The sequence below is a fragment of the Nerophis lumbriciformis genome, linkage group LG06 (genome assembly GCF_033978685.3).
Source record: "Nerophis lumbriciformis linkage group LG06, RoL_Nlum_v2.1, whole genome shotgun sequence".
Classification (NCBI taxonomy): Eukaryota; Metazoa; Chordata; class Actinopteri; order Syngnathiformes; family Syngnathidae; genus Nerophis; species Nerophis lumbriciformis.
The window spans coordinates 13062667-13085527 of record NC_084553.2 but is presented as its reverse complement, the minus strand read 5'-3'; the positions used below and the strand labels follow the sequence as shown (position 1 = coordinate 13085527).

The 22861-nt window shown below is 40.5% G+C and overlaps 3 protein-coding genes across 3 annotated transcripts in view; 1 reads left to right on the top strand and 2 right to left on the bottom strand.

Annotated features, from left to right (window-relative positions):
• The window catches only part of LOC133608483 (uncharacterized), a 265786-nt gene that overhangs the window by 170152 nt on the left and 72773 nt on the right, over nucleotides 1–22861 (bottom strand). The gene's annotated exons all lie outside the window — the stretch shown is intronic.
• Nucleotides 7126–12326, bottom strand: LOC133608278 (uncharacterized). The gene is made up of 2 exons (XM_061963479.2): nucleotides 11764–12326; nucleotides 7126–7835 (listed from the first exon to the last, which is right to left on the bottom strand). The coding sequence occupies exons 1-2, from the start codon at nucleotides 11780–11782 to the stop codon at nucleotides 7129–7131; spliced, it is 726 nt and encodes a 241-aa protein (XP_061819463.2). The 5' UTR covers nucleotides 11783–12326; the 3' UTR covers nucleotides 7126–7128.
• LOC133608475 (uncharacterized) lies at nucleotides 13912–20047 on the top strand. Its single transcript, XM_061963722.2, has 2 exons — nucleotides 13912–14385; nucleotides 18868–20047. The coding sequence occupies exons 1-2, from the start codon at nucleotides 14169–14171 to the stop codon at nucleotides 19968–19970; spliced, it is 1320 nt and encodes a 439-aa protein (XP_061819706.2). The 5' UTR covers nucleotides 13912–14168; the 3' UTR covers nucleotides 19971–20047.

The following is a 22861-nucleotide window of genomic DNA, read 5'->3' as shown; positions in this document are numbered from 1 at the left end:
GCGTTAGTCCCAACACTGGTCATCACACAAGTTAATCATCATCAGAGTATATACATTTAATTATTTACATTATTTGATGGATGGATGGATTTACAATCAAACGTTGCCCAGCTTGCAAAAATTGTAATAAATCCATTAGAAGAAGATTTGATTTGATTTTTGATTTTTATTAAGGATCCCCATTAGCTGGTTGCCTCAACAACCCACTAGTCTTCCTGGGGTCCACAATTCAATGGAAGAGTTTGGGAACAAAACAAGAAAACAAGCAAACAATTTACATTCACAGAATAATAATTACCATATAAATATAACTGCACAATATAAAACCAAAGAAATCATCAACGAGCAAACTAATTTAAATACTCAGATAAAATATTACTCTCTTTTTAAAAACCTGTTTACTTTCAATGCCGGTGAGAATTTGAGGTGTACAGAGCGATAAAGATCTATAAATAAAAGATTTCCGCAAAGCATTCTTCCTGGGACGAGGGAGTACAAAATGCCCCTCACTGGACGCCCTGGTATTGTGATTATATATAGTGCTACTGTGAACTATTTGGGCCATGAGAAAAGCAGGAGTTTTACTACCGGTTACTGATTTGAACAATATAAGAGTATTAGCTGACAACCTGTTCTGCACTGTTAGACAGGAAAGAGAAGCATGCATTTGGTTCACATTGGTTCTTAGTGAACAACCAAGAACCAGCCTTGCTGCCCTATTCTGGACAATCTGGAGCTTACTGATCTCACCAATTGCAGCAGACGCCCAGACTGTAGAACAATAGTCAAGATGACACAAGACTAAACTCTTAACAATTTGACAAAGAAAAGGTGGATTAACAAAAGCAGCGCATTAACAGTAGCTCCCTAGAATTCCTTCTAAGTCTATAACAAGATCTGATAGCTCAGTTACAGCTCTTGTTATTACCAAATCTGTGTTATATGTCTTTTATGTTGCACGATTGCACCAAGAAAAAATCCTAGTTTGTGAACCCGTTCTCAAACAATGGCAATAAAACGATTCTGATTCTGATTCTGATTCTGACATTTCCTGGAAATACCAACAGCCCTTCCCATCTTTGTAACTATATCACTGATATGATTTGACCGCCTGCCATTTCCTTAAACTTGGACACACACATCCATACCTTTGGCCATTCTGAGCCAGTAATTTCCAGAAGGTATCTCATCCTGTGAGAAGCCTCCATTTCACTAATGATTTTCAATGTTGCAAATATGTGTAGAATAAAAAATTAAAATACAACATTTCTGTCAACGAAGATTTGTGTCAGCCTTTGATAGTAGGCTAATATAGCTAATATAGACACTTATATCATGTGTTGCCTTCTTTGTAACACTTGTTTTAGTCGGAGTCCACGTTAATCAATTCATGGTAATGGACATATAATGTCTACCATAAACAATAAATTGTCTTATTTTGACTTTCTGGGTTCTGTGAGCATAAAACAGGATGTTGAAGAAATTTAGAAATAGGAATCAAACCCAAATAAAATACTGTATGACATTTTTTTATAGAATAGTAAGATAGTGTTTGATTTCCCCATTTCTGTTAGTCCTGTCCTGTTTTTGATTGATTGATTGAAGCTTTTATTAGTAGATTGCACAGTACAGTACATATTCCGTACAATTGACCACTAAATGGTCAATTTTCAACTTGTTTAAGTCAGGGTCCTGTCTGTATCTTTCTTTCTTTCTTTAGTTTATTTCGAACATGAACACACTTACAGCATAATGCATCACACAATTTCATATCAGTTCACTTTACATCATGTCCGAAAAAGAGTAGGAAGAAGCGAAGCTTATTTAATCCTACCCCTTTCCCACTTCAGAGCGTTTACAAATATATACATTCATTTACTGACTTTTTTTTAATAGTAAAATGACATCCGTGAATGAGTAATACAACAGTTTTGTAATATATAATTAAGTTAGTCATTATTAACATACTGAGATGAAGAATATCTTATTCATTTATGTATCTTTGTGTTCCTTACCGTTCACATAAGAAAACAACAATCATGTTTCGACATATAAACATACACCAAAATGATTCCCGAGCGCGGCCAGCGCTGCAGCTCACTGCTCCCCTCACCTCCCAGGGGGTGGAACAAGGGGATGGGTCAAACGCAGAGAGTAATTTCACAACACCTGGTGTGTGTGTGACTATCAGTGGTACTTTAACTTTAACTTTATTTTGGTCAAGGGGGATGAAAAGTGAGGAAAATATGGACATTTTGGAGCAACTCCTGTGAGAAGACTTTAGAAGTGTGTTCAGCCAGTGGTTCTAAAGATTATTTCACAACAAACTCCCCCGAGCAAGCCAGCATGGACCTTGCTTTTCTGAATAGAAAAGTACATTCTCAAAAGTGTCCCCAAAAAGTTTGAAGCAAAAAAATGACCAAAATGTTTTCCTTAAACAAATAATTACATTCAAGGACTTGAGGGCATATGTAACTTTGGACAACAATTATGGTCCGTTAAATGTATAAAATAGTCCGTAAAGACACTGCGATGATATCAATGGGTATTTCCAATAACAGCAAACACAAAATATTCCAATCTGTAACATAATTTCGGGAGCTGTGGATAAAAAAAAAAAAATGAAGAAAACATTTTAAAAAGTCTCTCTTTGAAGTGACAATAGTATTTACCGGTAGGTTGTTCAGTGATGAAGAACGTCCCATCGTTGTTCCAAACAATATGCCTACCACACACTTCTTAAAAGCTGTGTTTCATTGCTGTTTGCTACTAAATTAAATTAAATTGTCACCGTACAACCCTATAGTTACTATGGTAATCTACGTCACAGCAGGTCAGATGAGGCACCAAGCAGTGTGGGTGGGGAGCGTTTCCACAGAGTGTTTCCAGAGCGGCCAGCCTGAAATGTGGGTGTCAGGGACAGACGTGGAAGGAGATTTTTACAAGAAAGTTCTAAAGCTTAGTGATGTATCACATATATCAGATTGTAGATGTTTTTTGTTTTTTTACCCTTTACGTTCATATTTCGATGTTTTTGTTGCATTTTTGTTGCATTTGGCTTGATTGTAATATATGTCGATTGAGAGGGGGTGTGACGCTCATATGTTCTCAATGTTCAGGGTTTTATCGTTCATAGAAACATTTTAAAATTCCATTCTGTTTTTAAGGCGGTCTGTCATCAAATTTTTAGCATTAAATCAGACTTTAGTGTGAGGTTTTGTATTAGTTTTCCTAAAAATAGATATACCGGCCCCCAGACACATTTTTTTCTCTAAATTTGGCCCCCGAGTTAAAATAATTGCGCAGGCCTGCCCTAGATAGGTGTCAATTACAGCTCATCTTGAACTCGCATCGCCCAAAGCCATTGGGAATTATAGAAGAATGACGGGTTTGTATTTCATGGTGGGAGTATAATCACAGTAGCAAAATACGATTGGAGCCACCACCGATAGGAAGCCAAAGGCCAGCACAACAAAGAGGAAGTGTCTTCATGTAAAAGGTATTTAAGGGAAAATTGTCCTGGCAAAAGAGAGAGATTAAATTTAGTTAACTTGTCCTCCAAGTTTGCTGCAGCACCTGTAATTGTAAGGGATCGCTTGATCAAATAAAAGCCTTTGTTCAACGATTCCTCACCGGCGTCATCTTTGATCCATTCACAACACCAAGTCGTCCTCAGGTCCGGACGAGGATAACAAGACCAGCAATATACAACAGCGGTTTTCAAGCCAATACCAAGAACGATACAGACAACCAATTAACTTCTTCACATCTAGTATTTTTTAAATGCACACCTTTTTAGTCTCTGGTTTTGGGGCATCTTCGTAAGCCTTGAAAACACCATAGTAGCAATACTGCAGTTTCAGGAGCTTGATAAGATTTATATATATATATATATATATATATATATATATATATATATACACACACACACACATATATATATACACACACACACACACACACACACACATATATATATATATATATATATATATATATATATATATATATATATATATATATATATATATATATATATATATATATATATACACACATATATATATACACACAGGTAAAAGCCAGTAAATTAGAATATTTTGAAAAACTTGATTTATTTCAGTAATTGCATTCAAAAGGTGTAACTTGTACATTATATTTATTCATTGCACACAGACTGATGCATTCAAATGTTTATTTCATTTAATTTTGATGATTTGAAGTGGCAACAAATGAAAATCCAAAATTCCGTGTGTCACAAAATTAGAATATTACTTAAGGCTAATACAAAAAAGGGATTTTTAGAAATGTTGGCCAACTGAAAAGTATGAAAATGAAAAATATGAGCATGTACAATACTCAATACTTGGTTGGAGCTCCTTTTGCCTCAATTACTGCGTTAATGCGGCGTGGCATGGAGTCGATGAGTTTCTGGCACTGCTCAGGTGTTATGAGAGCCCAGGTTGCTCTGATAGTGGCCTTCAACTCTTCTGCGTTTTTGGGTCTGGCATTCTGCATCTTCCTTTTCACAATACCCCACAGATTTTCTATGGGGCTAAGGTCAGGGGAGTTGGCGGGCCAATTTAGAACAGAAATACCATGGTCCGTAAACCAGGCACGGGTAGATTTTGCGCTGTGTGCAGGCGCCAAGTCCTGTTGGAACTTGAAATCTCCATCTCCATAGAGCAGGTCAGCAGCAGGAAGCATGAAGTGCTCTAAAACTTGCTGGTAGACGGCTGCGTTGACCCTGGATCTCAGGAAACAGAGTGGACCGACACCAGCAGATGACATGGCACCCCAAACCATCACTGATGGTGGAAACTTTACACTAGACTTCAGGCAATGTGGATCCTGTGCCTCTCCTGTCTTCCTCCAGACTCTGGGACCTCGATTTCCAAAGGAAATGCAAAATTTGCTTTCGTCAGAAAACATGACTTTGGACCACTCAGCAGCAGTCCAGCTGGTGTCGGTCCACTCTGTTTCCTGAGATCCAGGGTCAACGCAGCCGTCTACTCAAATCTGATGGGTCAAAAGTATACATACAGCAACATACATTATCAATTTTGGTGATGAATTTGAAATTTTGACCACTCCTCTTGACAAAATTGGTGCAGTTCAGCTAAATGTATTGGTTTTCGGACTTAGACTTGTTTCTTCAGCATTGTCCACATGTTTAAGTCAGGACTTTGGGAAAGCCATTCTAAAACCTTAATACGAGCCGGATTTAGCCATTCCTTTACCACTTTTGATGTGTGTTTGGGGTCCTTCTCCTGTTGGAACACCCAACTGCGCCCAAGACCCAACCTCCGGGCTGATGATTTTAGGTTGTCCTGAAGAATTTGGAGGTAATCCTCCTTTTTCATTGTCCCATTTACTCTCTGTAAAGCACCAGTTCCACCAGTTCCATTGGCAGCAAAACAGGCCCAGAATAATACTACCACCACCATGCTTGGCAGTAGGAATGGTGTTCCTGGGATTAAAGGCCTCACCTTTTCTCCTCCAAACACATTGCTGGGTATTGTGGCCAAACAGCTACATTTTTGTTTCATCTGACATCTCATGGACAAAGATCAGACCTTCTGGAGGAAAGTTCAGTTTTTTTTGTTAGTTTTTCAAAATTCCATAATTGTCCCCTTAGAATTGAGTAAATCCATTTTGGTTCACTCTGCTTGATACAAAAAGGAAACTGTTACTGACTACAATAACTTATTTTCTTCATTTCTTTTAGTGTTTCTTGTAGCCAGAATGTTGCAATTTGAAATGACTCTAGTTTTGTGTCATGTCTGTTATTCGCTTTATTTCTACAAAATTACTTGAATGGACATCTTCCAAGTCTGGTGATTCCATAGTATTTTGCAGAGGTTGTAGTATGCCATAGTCCTGACTAGAACCAGGAAATACAACCATATCGGCCCAGTGCTAAGTGTCACTACGATGGCTTCCTGTTGCCGAGAAAATAAGACTTTAAAACAGTTCTGACAAGTCTTTTCATGGTCTAGCGCCAAAGTACATCTCTGACATGTTGAACCATTTTGGGCTCGGAGAACTTCAGGGAGTGGTCTAAGCTGGTGCCCAGAGTCAGAGTCTGCGTTTCAGTTTTATTCTCCTAAAATCTGGAACAGTCTTGCAGAAGATGTGAGACCAGGCCTCAACATTGGCAAAGTTCAAATCCAGAACAAAAACACTTCCTTTTAGATGTACACTTAGCTCAGTGGCCTTGTGGTTAGAGTGTCCGCCCTGGGACTGTGAAGGTTTTGAGTTGAAACCCCCGCCGAGTCCTTTGAGACACTCGTGATTTAGGGCTATATAAATAAACATTGATTGATTGATTGATACCAAAGACTACAAAAAATGGGACCAATTACCTCCCTGCTTGGCACTCAACATCAAGGGTTGGAATTGGGGGTTAAATCACCAAATGATTCCCCGAGCATGGCACATGCTACTGCTCACTGCTCCCCTCACCTCCCAGGGGGTGAACATGGGGGTGGTTTAAATGCAGAGGGCACATTTCACCACATCTAGTGTGTGTGTGTGTGTGTGTGTGTGTGTGACAATCGTTGAGACTTTATCTTTAACTTGACAACTTTGTTGATAATTAATTTTTTGGATTGTACTTTTATTCATTATTTGCCTTCTTTTAATTTTATGCATCTATAAAGCACTTTGAATAGCCTTGCGTAGAAAATTGAGCTGGATAAATAAACATGCCATGCCTTGTTCTGAGTACAAATTTTACAAATTGTAGATGTATTTTTAACAACAGTTTAATGCCATACTGCTCAAAATCACATTTAAATACAAACAATTCTATTCATTTTTACATTAACAATTAACAAGCAGAATCAGTTCTACTCACTGTGTGTCCTCATGTGTCTCAACATTGATGAATAGAAACTAAAACTCGTGTTGCAGACTGAGCAGGAAAAGGGCTTTTCTCCGGTGTGCGTTATAGTGTGTTCTTTTAGATTCACCTTGCGGGTGAATCCTTTGCCGCAAACCGAGCACACAAATGGTTTTTCCCCGGTGTGCGTTCTCATGTGCCTGAGCCACGATGAATGAACACTAAAGCTCATGTCGCAGACTGAGCAGGTAAAAGGTTTCTCACCCGTGTGCGTTCTCATGTGGTTAACCAACGTCGACTGGAATCGAAAACTGGAGTCGCAGACGGAACACGTGAAGGGCTTTTCTCCCGTGTGTGTTCTCGTGTGCGTCGTCAAATTCATCTTTCTGGAGAACCCTTTGCCACAGACCGAGCAGGTAAACGCCCTTTTCGCCGGAGTGTGTGATCATGTGCCGCATCAACGTCGATTGGAAACTGAACATCATGTCGCAGACTGAGCAAGAAAAGGTTTTTTGTCCGGTGTGTGTTTTGGCGTGTTCTATTAGGTGTTCCCTTCCAGAGAATGTTTCCCCACAAGCTGAGCAGCCGAACGTTTTTTCTCCTGTTTGGATCGTCGCGCATCTCTTTAAAGTCCTCTTCCTGTCAAAAGTGTTGTCACATTGAGAGGATGTAAAGTCTGTGTCCACTTTAGAGTCCTCATCATCAGTGTCGGCCGAGTGTGACGTTGCGTCATCGCCGTCCCAAAGCGGCGCTAAGGGGCTGTCTGCTTCTGGACATCTCTTCGCCTCGCTTTGACTGTCGTCGAGCTGGGACCACTGAGCTTCCTCGTCGTCATCTTCACTCTTCACGATCACACAAATCACGGGAAGCTTTCTGTTGTCGCCCTCTTCCTGAGTCCACGCTTGCTCCTCTTCTTCCTCTTTGATGCGAGGGGACTGTGGCTCCTCTCGCTCCACCCTGGAACTCCACTGAAGCTGCTGTGAGGGAAAATCTGCAGGAGACAAGAACACATACCGTAATTCCGGACAGAGCCGCTACTTTTTTCCTACACTTTGAACCCTGCGGCTTATAAGATCTCCAAACTGAGAAAATACGGTTTTAATAGTATGTCACTTTCTTGGATGTTGAGCTATCTATCAGGAGGATCACAGAGAGTGTGTTTTAATGGTAGCCTATCTGAACGCAAGTACAATTACTGCGGCGTGCCTCAAGGAAGCTGCTTAGGTCCTTTATTTTATTATTTTCACTAATGATCAGTGTGTGTTACAACAAACACCAATATGGTTATGTATGCAGACGACACAACTCTGTACAGTACTGCCTCTACTTTTTTCCTACACTTTGAACCCTGCGGCTTATAAGATCTCCAAACTGAGAAAATATGGTTTTAATAGTATGTCACTTTCTTGGATGTTGAGCTATCTATCAGGAAGATCACAGAGAGTGTGTTTTAATGGTAGCCTATCTGAACGCAAGTACAATTACTGCGGCGTGCCTCAAGGAAGCTGCTTAGGTCCTTTATTTTATTATTTTTACTAATGATCAGTGTGTGTTACAACACACACCAATATGGCTATGTATGCAGACGACACAACTCTGTACAGTACTGCCTCTACTTTTTTCCTACACTTTGAACCCTGCGGCTTATAAGATCTCCAAACTGAGAAAATATGGTTTTAATAGTATGTCACTTTCTTGGATGTTGAGCTAAGTATCAGGAAGATCACAGAGAGTGTGTTTTAATGGTAGCCTATCTGAACGCAAGTACAATTACTGCGGCGTGCCTCAAGGAAGCTGCTTAGGTCCTTTATTTTATTATTTTGACTAATGATCAGTGTATGTTACAACACACACCAATATGGTTATGTATGCAGACGACACAACTCTGTACAGTACTGCCTCTACCTTAAATGACCTAGAAAATAACTTAAAGGGGAACATTATCACCAGACCTATGTAAGTGTCAATATATACCTTGATGTTGCAGAAAAAACAACATATTTTTTTAACCGATTTCCGAACTCTAAATGGGTGAATTTTGGCGAATTAAACGCCTTTCTATTATTCTCTCTCGGAGCGATGACGTCACAATGTGACGTCACATCGGGAAGCAATCCGCCACTTTCTCAAACACATTACAAACACCGAGTCAAATCAGCTCTGTTATTTTCCGTTTTTTCGACTGTTTTCCGTACCTTGGAGACATCATGCCTCGTTGGTGTGTTGTCGGAGGGTGTAACAACACGAACAGGGACGGATTCAAGTTGCACCAGTGGCCCAAAGATGCGAAAGTGGCAAGAAATTGGACGTTTGTTCTGCACACTTTACCGACGAAAGCTATGCTACGACAGAGATGGCAAGAATGTGTGGATATCCTGCGACACTCAAAGCAGATGCATTTCCAACGATAAAGTCAAAGAAATCTGCCGCCAGACCCCCATTGAATCTGCCGGAGTGTGTGAGCCATTCAGGGACAAAGGACCTCGGTAGCACGGCAAGCAATGGCGGCAGTTTGTTCCCGCAGACGAGCGAGCTAAACCCCCTGGATGTCTTGGCTCACACCGTCCCTTATGCCACCGAAGATGATCAAGAGAAGAATATCGACCCTAGCTTCCCTGGCCTGCTGACATCAACTCCAAAACTGGACAGATCAGCGGATGAGGGTATGTCTACAGAATATATTAATTGATGAAAATTGGGCTGTCTGCACTCTCAAAGTGCATGTTGTTGCCAAATGCATTTCATATGCTGTAAACCTAGTTCATAGTTGTTAGTTTCCTTTAATGCCAAACAAACACATACCAATCGTTGGTTAGAAGGCGATCGCCGAATTCGTCCTCGCTTTCTCCCGTGTCGCTGGCTGTCGTGTCGTTTTCGTCGGTTTCGCTTGCATACGGTTCAAACCGATATGGCTCAATAGCTTCAGTTTCTTCTTCAATTTCGTTTTCGCTACCTGCCTCCACACTACAACCATCCGTTTCAATACATGCGTAATCTGTTGAATCGCTTAAGCCGCTGAAATCCGAGTCTGAATCCGAGCTAATGTCGCTATAGCTTGCTGTTCTATGCGCCATGTTTGTTTGAGTTGGCTTCACTATGTGACGTCACAGGAAAATGGACGGGTGTATATAACGATGGTTAAAATCAGGCACTTTGAAGCATTTTTAGGGATATTGCGTGATGGGTAAAATTTTGAAAAAAACTTCGAAAAATAAAATAAGCCACTGGGAACTGATTTTTAATGGTTTTAACCATTCTGAAATTGTGATAATGTTCCCCTTTAAATCAGGACCTGGGGAGAGTGTCACACTGGGTAAATGATAGTAAACTTGTTGTGAATATTCAACTCATAATTATGACTTTATAATCATATAGTTTCAACTTTATCTAAATTGTGAGTTTGTATCTATCATTTAGATATGATATGTGCAGCCCATTGCAACAGGGGTTAGTGCATGTGCCTCACAATACGAAGGTCCTGAGTTCAATCCCGGGCTTGGGATCTTTCTGTGTGGAGTTTGCATGTTCTCCCCGTGACTGCGTGGGTTCCCTCCGAGTACTCCGGCTTCCTCCCACCTCCAAAGACATGCACCTGGGGATAGGTTGATTGGCAACACTAAATTGGCCCTAGTGTGAATGTGAGTGTGAATGTTGTCTGTCTATCTGTGTTGGCTCTGTGATGAGGTGGCGACTTGTCCAGGGTGTACCCCGCCTTCCGCCCGATTGTAGCTGAGATAGGCTCCAGCGCCCCCCGCGACCCCGAAGGGAATAAGCGGTAGAAAATGGATGGATGGATGGACATTTAAACCAGTGTGGGGGGGCACTGGGAGCAGGTGGGTAAAGTGGCTTGCCCAAGGGCACAATGGCAGTGACTAGGATGGCGGAAGCGGGGATCGAACCTGGAGCCCTCAAGTTGCTGGCACGGTCACTCTACTAACCGAGCTATACCGCCCCAAGGTAAAAAAAAAACTACTTACAATCTGATATATCACTAAGCTTTAGAACTTTCTTGTAAAAATATGTGACTTAGATTATCATAGTAACTAATATATCCTGCAAAAGCATGAAATACTATACTTTGTATAGTTCAAGACTTACGGTAAATTGAAAACATAACTGCACATCATAATGGCTAAAAAAAATATTTGTGAATGTCCGACGGGCCAGATTGAAAATCTCAACAGGCCGCGTGCGGCCCCCCGGCCTTAATTTTGACAATACGTGGATCTTTTCGCAACTTACTGCGAGGATTGTTTTCCCAAGATGCAAACGGACAGGACCGGACAAGGCTTGCAGGTAAATACATGATTTAATTTTTGACTAAAAAGGAACAAACAACTTTAACACTGTTACAAATATGCGCCACACTGTGAACCCACACCAAACAAGAATGACAAACACATTTTGGGAGAACATCCGCACCGTAACACAACATAAATACAACAGAACAAATACCCAGAACCCCTTGCAGCACTAACTCTTCCGGGACGCTACAATAACATCTATGGCTTTTGGAGCTCAGTGCACAACTGCAAACACAACAAGAAGGAGACGAAGCAGAAGAACGAAGAAGAGACATGGCGACGACGAGTAAGAAGAAGAAATACGCTTGCAAGTTCCAAAATGATTGGAAAAAAGGATTACATTTCATCCAGGACAGCTCAAAGGGGAAGGGGTATTCTGCCTGCACCTCAACCCCCCGACCCATCTCCCGAATTCGGAGGTCTCAAGTTTGGCAAGTATGCCCAGGACACGTTGGGAAGACTATGTCTCCCGGCTGGCCTGGGAACTAAGTGGCCGGGGAGAGGAGAGTCTGGGCTTCCCTGCTTAGGCTGCTGCCCCCGCGACCCGACCTCGGATAAGCGGAAGAAGATGAATGGATGGATGGATAGACGTTTAAGAATAAAAAGAGAACAAACCTGCTCTGTGTGACTCCATTTGATGCTCGTTCTCCTCTTTTGTTTCTTCCTCCTCGTACTCCACTATCGTTCTTTCGAACACTACAAATATATCTTCAACGGCAGCAATTAATGGCTGAATGGACACATTTACCCACAATAACAACAAATACTTCCTCGTCTCCTTGTTGGCAGCTAACACGCTAAGGTAGCTTGACGGGCGAGTTTATCCGTCGATAAAGGCGCTTCGATATGTTTTAAACAACATAACAGACATAAGAACAAATGTGTATCGGTTAAACAAGAAACAACCACAAATGACGAGGATCAAGACACTTTACAATAACTCCATCTTGGCTTTAACAGCCTTCCAGGTGTCTATCGGAAAAAGTACGGCAACTCCACTGGGACAAAATAATTCGTGCGATAAGCTTTGCAATGCAGAGTGAAACGTCAGTTTACCTCCTCGACATACAACATTCCACTTTAGTTATGAACACTAGACAATAAACCACATACATACACACAATCACGAATAGAATATGCTTTTATTTGCAACAAACTGACGACTTGGTTGCCCTCAACTTGCTTTAGCCCCTCCCCTCTCCACCATAGCTAAAGTTGCCAGACGACAATTTCACTCGCTGTATGATAAATAATAATAATTATACAAGAATGTATATTACATAATACTTTGATTAATTAATGTCTGCCAGCAAACACACACAGAACCCGGTTACATCCTGCCCTGCGATTTAAATTTGGCATTGTCTCACATGCCTCGTTACAGCCAGGTGGAGGCGCTGTTGTCATCACATTTGTCATTCTTATTTTAACAGTATAGAATACACGCTACACTGCATGTGGTATTTTTTTTAATTATTTCTTACCGTGGCAGATTTTTCGGAGGAACGTCAAAACTGGCATGTAAAATACTTATTTAAATGCCGTTATTTTAAGATTCTAGTAAGGAAGTGTGTCATTTCACATCTGGCAACGTCATATCTGTCGACCATGCCGTGGAGCACCGATATTTAGACGATTATTTTGTACTATTGTTGCTTTGTCAAACAAATAACAACTTTATAATTGTATGTAAATAGACACCGTTTCTAGAAACATTTGTGATGTGTGTAGTTTCTTTTAGGAGGCAACGATCCACCCACAAGCTCCAAATCTATGACGTCACTGAAACTAAAGGACCTAAGGCTCTTTTTTTTTTTTTTTTTTTTTTTTTTAAATTTCAGGCAATGACATAAAAAATAATAATAACAAAAAAAGTACAAAGTTGACAACACATAATAATATAAATTAATATAGTGCAAAAGGTCATGTATAGTATGTAATGCATGATTGTCCAGTTTTGCCTGAAAGGGAGCGGGAAGAAGATAACTTATTTAATCCCACCCCCAGTTCTCCATTCAGTGATTATTCACATGAGCTTCACTGTTACTTTGTTCAAGGATTATAATACAATATGAAATAAATAAATAAATGAAAAGGACCTAAGGGTCCTCGTCGAAGTGCAGAGTTACTAATGTTGTTGTTAAGGCTGAGACTCAAGGGTGTGGAGATGTCCCCATTCACTATAGAAGAGATCAAAGTTGATATTTTTATAAACGACTGTAACATAGAAATGTTTGTCAACATTATTATGCTCCAAGCAAAATTTTTTTCTTCATAAATGTCGATTTGTGGAAGTAAGGCCTACATTTTCTAATTGGTTTAATGGTTTACAATTATCAATCAAATATTTTAGAATGATTAGGAGTAGAAACGCCCTTAAATTGATATATTTTTAAATAACAAATTAAAGTGATTTCGGTACCCCTTTTTGTCTTTTTTTTTCTTTCATTTTTTATTTTAATTATTTATTAATATTAAATATATTTGCTTTTGTTTCTTTCATTGTTTTTGAAAGCGCCTTGACTGTTGAGTGAATTATAAATGTATGTTGTTGTTCAATAAAAAAATAAAATAAAATAAAAAATATAGTACTGTTGTTGTTAAATGCATCTTATTTGGTTCGTTACGTTTTTATACAAAATTTGGTTGATATTATGATATATATTATTATGATAATTCCGTATCAGGCTCCTAAAGGTAGTTTAGCATGTTAGCTGCTAACAAGGAGACTGCGAAAGTTTGTCCACGTGGGGTTGCCGTACCACCACTTCCGGTAGAAATCATATGCTTAGCATTAGCAATCATTTAAGTTCGCGAAACTGTGTGACTTAACTATTTACTTCGCCGTCTTAATAAGCTTCATACTTTGTTCACGGTGTTCATTACCATTACAATAATTTATTCGGTACAAGCATATGCTGTGAAATGAAAGAAACCTCATTGTTTTGTGTTTTGCCCTGGTTTCTCAAGATAGCTTAGCGTGTTAGCTGCTAACAAAGAGAGGCGGAAGTTAGCATCACATGCTAATTGTTGTTGTTGTGAAAATGTGTAAAGTTCAAATGCTGCGAGCGTTGGTGAACGAGCGGCTGACTGCTGCCGTGGAAGAAATATTTGTAGTGCTGGAAAAAACGATAGCGGAGTACGAGGAGGAACTTTGTCGGACGAAAGAGGAGAACGAGCGACAACGACAACTACTGGACGCTGTTATCAAGCCTCAAACGGAGTCACGCACAGGAGGTTGGTTCTCTTCTTATTCTAATATCAATCAATCAAAGTTTATTTATACAGCCCTAAATCACAAGTGTCTCAAAGGGCTGCACAAGCATCTTCGGCTCAGATCCCACATCAGGGCAAGGAAAAACTCAACCCAAAATGGGCTACAATGAGAAAACTTGGATGGGGCTGCAGATGTGGGACGCAGTGCAATGGACGTCGAGTGGATCCAGTTAATAGTTTGAGAGTCCAGTCCATATTGGGGCCAGCCGGAGATCACCTCACTCCTACCCACTTCTCCAAAGTGGGCTGGCTCGGGGTGGAGGACAGAGTAAAACAACTTGCACTGAGCCTAGTCTATAAAATTCGCTACACCTCCCTGATACCGAAGTACATGTCAAACTACTTCCATAACGTAAATGACCGCCATAACCACAACACCAGGGGGAGCTCCACAAACCACGTCAAACCCAGATTCCGATCCAACAAAGGTCTTAACTCATTCTCCTTCTATGCCACATCAATATGGAATGCACTCCCAACAGGTGTAAAAGAAAGTGCATATCTATCCTCCTTCAAAACCGCACTAAAAGAACACCTCCAGGCAGCTACAACCCTAGACTAACCCCCTCCCCCCACCACATCCCACCTCCCCGGATTGTAAATAATCAAATGTACAGTATATACTTGTTCTTATGCTTTCTGAGCTCACTATGTTCACCACTCGCTGTACATATCCTACAAAGTCAGACCTACACTGTTACTATGTCCATTTCTCAGATGATATAATTGTTGATGACTGAAGTATGCTGATAGTAACCCAACCTAATCCCCCCTCCCCCGCCCCAACCCCCTCCACATCCCACCCCCCGGATTGTAAATAATGTAAATAATTCAATGTACAGGTAAAAGCCAGTAAATTAGAATATTTTGAAAAACTTGATTTATTTCAGTAATTGCATTCAAAAGGTGTAACTTGTACATTATATTTATTCATTGCACACAGACTGATGCATTCAAATGTTTATTTCATTTAATTTTGATGATTTGAAGTGGCAACAAATGAAAATCCAAAATTCCGTGTGTCACAAAATTAGAATATTACTTAAGGCTAATACAAAAAAGGGATTTTTAGAAATGTTGGCCAACTGAAAAGTATGAAAATGAAAAATATGAGCATGTACAATACTCAATACTTGGTTGGAGCTCCTTTTGCCTCAATTACTGCGTTAATGCGGCGTGGCATGTAGTCGATGAGTTTCTGGCACTGCTCAGGTGTTATGAGAGCCCAGGTTGCTCTGATAGTGGCCTTCAACTCTTCTGCGTTTTTGGGTCTGGCATTCTGCATCTTCCTTTTCACAATACCCCACAGATTTTCTATGGGGCTAAGGTCAGGGGAGTTGGCGGGCCAATTTAGAACAGAAATACCATGGTCCGTAAACCAGGCACGGGTAGATTTTGCGCTGTGTGCAGGCGCCAAGTCCTGTTGGAACTTGAAATCTCCATCTCCATAGAGCAGGTCAGCAGCAGGAAGCATGAAGTGCTCTAAAACTTGCTGGTAGACGGCTGCGTTGACCCTGGATCTCAGGAAACAGAGTGGACCGACACCAGCAGATGACATGGCACCCCAAACCATCACCCAACCATGCAAATTTTGCATTTCCTTTGGAAATCGAGGTCCCAGAGTCTGGAGGAAGACAGGAGAGGCACAGGATCCACGTTGCCTGAAGTCTAGTGTAAAGTTTCCACCATCAGTGATGGTTTGGGGTGCCATGTCATCTGCTGGTGTCGGTCCACTCTGTTTCCTGAGATCCAGGGTCAACGCAGTCGTCTACCAGCAAGTTTTAGAGCACTTCATGCTTCCTGCTGCTGACCTGCTCTATGGAGATGGAGATTTCAAGTTCCAACAGGACTTGGCGCCTGCACACAGCGCAAAATCTACCCGTGCCTGGTTTACGGACCATGGTATTTCTGTTCTAAATTGGCCCGCCAACTCCCCTGACCTTAGCCCCATAGAAAATCTGTGGGGTATTGTGAAAAGGAAGATGCAGAATGCCAGACCCAAAAACGCAGAAGAGTTGAAGGCCACTATCAGAGCAACCTGGGCTCTCATAACACCTGAGCAGTGCCAGAAACTCATCGACTCCATGCCACGCCGCATTAACGCAGTAATTGAGGCAAAAGGAGCTCCAACCAAGTATTGAGTATTGTACATGCTCATATTTTTCATTTTCATACTTTTCAGTTGGCCAACATTTCTAAAAATCCCTTTTTTGTATTAGCCTTAAGTAATATTCTAATTTTGTGACACACGGAATTTTGGATTTTCATTTGTTGCCACTTCAAATCATCAAAATTAAATGAAATAAACATTTGAATGCATCAGTCTGTGTGCAATGAATAAATATAATGTACAAGTTACACCTTTTGAATGCAATTACTGAAATAAATCAAGTTTTTCAAAATATTCTAATTTACTGGCTTTTACCTGTATATACTCTGATGATTAACTTGTGTGATGACTGTATTATGCTGATAGTATATATTTGTACCATGAATTGATTAACGTGGACCCCGACTTAAACAAGTTGAAAAACTTATTCGGGTGTTACCATTTAGTGGTCAATTGTACGGAATATGTACTGTACTAAAAAAAAAGTCTCAATCAATCTTGAGTGGAGACAAGTCAGCAGCGCAGAGACGTCCCCAACTGATGCACAGATGAGTGTTCCACCCCCGGGTCCCGACTTTGAACAGCTAGCGCCTCATCTGTGGTCCACAAAGGAGAGGGGGGCAGAGCAGAAAAGAGACGGCAGGTCAACTGGTCTAAAAGGCGGGTCTATTTAAAGGCTAGAGTATACAAATTAGTTTTAAGATGGGACTTAAAAATGCTTCTACTGAGGTAGCATCTCTAACTGTTACCGGGATTAATATGTTATGTTATGTTTAATAACGGTTATACTTAATCATTATTCATAACATACTTGGCTAATAAATCTGATTCTGAAATAGTTTTTCAAGGAAAAGATGATATATCAATCAATTTTTATTTATATAGCCCTAAGTCACAAGTGTCTCAAAGGGCTGCACAAGCCAAAACGACATCCTCGGTTCAGAGCCCACATAAGGGCAAGGAAAAACTCACAACCCAGTGGGATGTCAATGAGAATGACAATGAGAAACCTTTGAGAGGACCGCAGATGTGGGTGACCCCCCCCCCCCTCTCTCTCTCTAGGGGAGACCAGATGCAATGGGCATTGAGTGGGTCTAGCATAATATTGTGAAAGTCCAGTCCATAGTGGATCTAACATAATAGTGAGAGTCCAGTCCATAGTGGATCTAACATAATAGTGAGAGTCCAGTCCATAGTGGATCTAACATAATAGTGAGAGTCCAGTCCATAGTGGATCTAACATAATAGTGAGAGTCCAGTCCATAGTGGATCTAACATAATAGTGAGAGTCCAGTCCATAGTGGGGCCAGCAGGAGACCATCCCGAGCAGAGACAGGTCAGCAGCGCAGAGATGTCCCCAACCAATGCACAGGAGAGCGGTCCACCCTGGATCCCGACTCTGGACAGCCAGCACTTCATCCATGGCCACCGGACCTGTGCCCCCCTTCCACAAAGGAGAGGGGGGCAGAGCAGAAAAGAAAAAAAACGGCAGATCAACTGGTCTAAAAAGGGGGTCTATTTAAAGGCTAGAGTATACAAATGAGTTTTAAGATGGGACTTAAATGCTTCTACTGAGGTAGCATATCTAACTGTTACCAGGAGGGCATTCCAGAGTACTGGAGCCCCAATAGAAAACGCTCTATAGCCTGCAGACTTTTTATGGGCTCTGGGAATCACTAATAAGCCGGAGTTCTTTGAACGCAGATTTCTTGCCGGGACATATGGTACAATACAATCAGCAAGATAGGACGGAGCTAGACCGTGTAGTATTTTATACGTAAGTAGTAAAACCTTAAAGTCACATCTTAAGTGCACAGGAAGCCAGTGCAGGTGAGACAGTATAGGTATATATGTATAGGTATATAAAGGTATATACAGTATAGGTGTAATATGATCAAACTTTTTTGTTCTTGTCAAAAGTCTAGCAGCCGCATTTTGTACCAACTGTAATCTTTTAATGCTAGACATAGGGAGACCCGAAAATAATACGTTACAGTAATCGAGACGAGACGTAACGAACGCATGAATAATGATCTCAGCGTCGCTAGTGGACAAAATGGAATGAATTTTAGCGATATTACGGAGATGAAAGAAGGCCGTTTTAGTAACACTCTTAATGTGTGACTCAAACGAGAGTTGGGTCGAAGATAATACCCAGATTCTTTACCGAGTCGCCTTGTGTTATTGTTTAGTTGTCAAATGGTGGTATTATTAAATATATTGCTGCAGGTTTTGTGTGTCCACCTGCAAGATAGTCCTATACCTGTGCCTGTTTGCAGCCACATTAATATGCGTCCTAAGCATGTGCCTTTGGGTTCTTTTATGTCCTGCAGATGTCGGTGAAGAAGATATTTCCTCCAACCAGCAAAGGTGCAGCTCCAGGATGGAGCAAGAGGAGCCACGGCCCTCTGGTTTTAAAGAGGAAGAGCAAATGTGGACTCAGGACCAGGCTGACATTAGCAAGTTCGCAGTGACTTGTGTGATTGTGAAGAGCGAAGGCGATGAGGCTGAAGCTCAGAGTAAACAGCTTGATCACAGTCAAAGTGAGGAGAGGAGAATATCGGATGCAGATGGCCTCTTGGCTCCGCTGTCGGATAGCGACAACACAACGTCGCGCTCTCCTGACACGGATGATGAAGACTCTCTCGCTGACAAACATTTTAAATGCTCTCAATGTGACAAAATATTTGCCCACAGGAAGAATTTGCAAAGACACATGAGATGTCACACAGGGGAAAAGCTCATTTCCTGCTCATTTTGCAACGAAAGGTTCGCTCAAAGGGAAGATTGGATAGCGCACACACAAAAACACGCCGGAGAAAAGCCATATTCATGTTCGGTCTGCAACATGACTTTTAGGTTTCAGTCCACATTCATCAACCACATGCGAACGCATACTGGTGAGAAACCGTTTAAGTGCTCAGTCTGCAGCATGAGTTTTAGTGTCCATTCATCATTGCTGAGACACACGAGGTCGCACACCGGCGAGAAGCCTTTCGTCTGCTTATTTTGCGGTAAAAAATTCCCCCGAAAAATGAGTTTAAAAGAGCACACACGAATACACACGGGGGAAAAACCCTTCTCCTGCTCAGTCTGCAACGCAAGCTTCCGATTTCAGTCCAAACTGGTTAACCACATGCGAACGCACACCGGCGAGAGACCGTTCGCCTGCTCGGTATGCGAGAAAACGTTCACTCAAAAGGAACATTTAAGGATACACATGGTGACACACAGCGGAGAGAAAGCCTTTTCTTGCTCTGTTTGCGGCCAAAGATTCTCAGCAAAAAGCAGTTTGGTGACACACATGCGAACGCACACGGGTGAGAAACCATTCAGCTGCAATGTGTGCAATGAGACATTCTCTTATAAGTATCAGCTTTGCAAACACGTCTGTGTTGGTGAGAGCAGCGGAAATCAAGCACATTTTACTGAATAGATGTAACCTTTTTAGGCAGCCTGTGTCTTCTGTATGTTATAATTATGTATGTGTGCAACACTTTGGAACCAACTGAACACCAGATGTGATCTTCATTAAAATCTGTAAAGGTTGGCAAAGTCTTTTACATTAGCTGCACTTCCATGATGCTGGGTCATTGAATCAGTGACAATTAGGCTAATGTTCATGTTTACGAATATATATAACCACAAAATTGTTTAAATATTTATTAATCATCAACTTGATAAAAACAAATAACCAATTGACTGCTAGTTTTCTCAATATGTCTCATAACTTTTGATTAACAGCTAAATTTAGAGTTGTCCATACTTTTTCCATCAAGGGTCACATAACAAAAAGTCAGAGTACGCAGTGTCCAGTAAAAAAACTGTAACAATAAAAATGCTAAAAACAGACATTACATATGTTTAAAAACAAAACTTAGTGGCAGCTTGGTATTAGAGGTGACAAAGTACTATTATTAGATCATTCTGGGGTGTTCAAAGTGTGGCCCGGGGGGTATTTGCGGACAGCAACTTGCGTTTTGTTGTCCCGCAACATATTGTCAGAAAAAAACAACAATACAAATGTAAGAAAAAAAGCCCCAAAAGAGGTCATTTATTGAGAAAAAGCTGAAATGTTGATACTAATAGCTAATAATAATAATAATAAATGTTTCACTCATAACACAAACCTAGCAAAACGTTTTGATATATAAAGTCTGAGGTATTTTTTTAAACATTTGTTTATTAGTTTTCAAACACATAACATTGACAGGAGTTGTCAAAAGTACATTAAATGCTGTTTTTTTCCCCCCAACATGTACAAAATATAATGATAATATAAATAAATAAGGTTAAAAAACACAGATATGAACATAAAACCACAGACAGCTGCATTCCTGAATGGCCTTAGCGAGATATAGCAACCAACAAGCACACAAAAGGCTCATCACCCACCCACCCATATTTCAATCAGGGTTAATATGGAAATCAGTTTCTAAAGTCTGAAGCATTTCAAAAAAAAAAAGTCTATTTTCTACCGCTTGTCCCTTTCGGGGTTGCATATTTTAAAATAAATATACCGAAATATCCCACACATACTTAGACTTTTTGTTTTATTTTGTGTAAATGCTTCAGCTTTTTTTCCTCATATTTTTTGGCTTTTTTCCCCCAAAACTTTTACCGTTTTGTTTTTCTTTTGACAACGCTGCGGCCGACAAAACTTGAGCTGCGGGCACTTTGGACACCCCAGAACTAAACCAACAATCAAAATGGAGCCTTCACCCAATCAATCAATCAAAAACCCTAATAGACATCATGGTCTGGGGTGCTCATCTGTTTGAAAGAAAAAAATGCCACACCTCGAATAGACATATAAGATACGATTGTGTATTTTACGGTTTTGTAGCAAGTGTTGGATTGTTCACCGACTAATAGGGAATATGAGCTGGGATTAGACCAGACCTTGGCAAATTAAGGCCCGGGGGCCGCACGCAGCCCGTTAACTTTTTCAATCTGGCCCACCGGACATTCCCACAAATTTTTTTTAGATCTTTAAGATCGAAACTGTAGCTGCCATTATGATGTGCAGTGATGTTTTCAAATTACCGTAAGTATTTCAATGCTTGGAATCTGCGCTTTTGCATGATATACTAGTTACTATTGTAATCTAAGTCACAGCAGCTCAGACGAAGCACCAAGCAGTGTGGGTGGAGAGCGTTTCCACAGAGTGTTTCCAGAGCGACCAGTCTGAAATGCGGTTGTCAGGGACAGACGCAAAAGGAGATTTTTACAAGAAAGTTCTAAAGCTTAGTGATGTATCAGATGTATCAGATTGTAGGTGTTTTTTTGTTTTTGTTTTACCCTTAGCATTCATCTTTCACTGTATTTGTTGCGTTTCGCTTGATTGTAAAACATGTCGATCGAGAGGGGGTGTGACGTTCATTTGTTGTCAATATTCAGTGTTTTATCGTTCATAGTTAATATTGTAAATCCCCCATTCTTTATTTTTATGTACATTCTGGGTGTCTCATTCAGTAAAAAAAAATTTTTAATTCCATTCCGTTTTTTCAGGTGGTCTCTTTTTAGCATTCAATCAGACATTATTGTGAGGTTTTGTATTAGTGTTCCTGAAAATCAGATATACCGGCCCCCAGACACTTTTTTTTTTTTTTATTTGGCCCCTCCGAGTCAAAATAATTGCCCAGGCCTGGATTAGACCGTCGTGAGACAGGTTAGTTCTACCCTCCTGATGAAGTGTTGTTGCATTACCGGTAGTCATTCCGAATCCTTTGTGAGCCAGACCAGCTAAAAAAAAAACATGTTTTAGACTTTAAACAGAAAATATATTCACCCAACCGCATAAATTAAATAGTTATGCGACAAACAACCAGATGACTTTGTTTAGTGGAAATTTAAGTTTTTTGGGGTTTTTTGGCAGTCAAAATAACACTTTTGCGTTCACAGCATTCTCTGACAAGTGCAGAAATCACAGATTAACTGAAGGAATTGCAAGTCAATGCTCCAATTCTGAAGTTGAACTGAAATGCTGATGAATGTAAGAATAGTTTGAATGTGGGAATGGTTTGACTGTTGAAGAGTTTGAATTTTCGGGAAAACCGGAATTTGGTTTGGAACTTGGGAAAGTGTTAGTTTGAATGTCCAGGATAAGTGGAATGGGTTAATGTTTGAATGGTTTGAAAAGGTTGAAACATGTGGGAATTTTGCAACTTGGAAAAATGTCCCATTAATTTCAATGGGAATTTTGGGAAAAGTGGGATTTAATAAAAAAAATATTAGGAGCATGAATGTCCTGAATGAGCTGAATTGTTTGGTGTTGGAATTGTTTAAATCGGTCAAGAAATTGTTGAAGTAGTAAATGGTATTAGA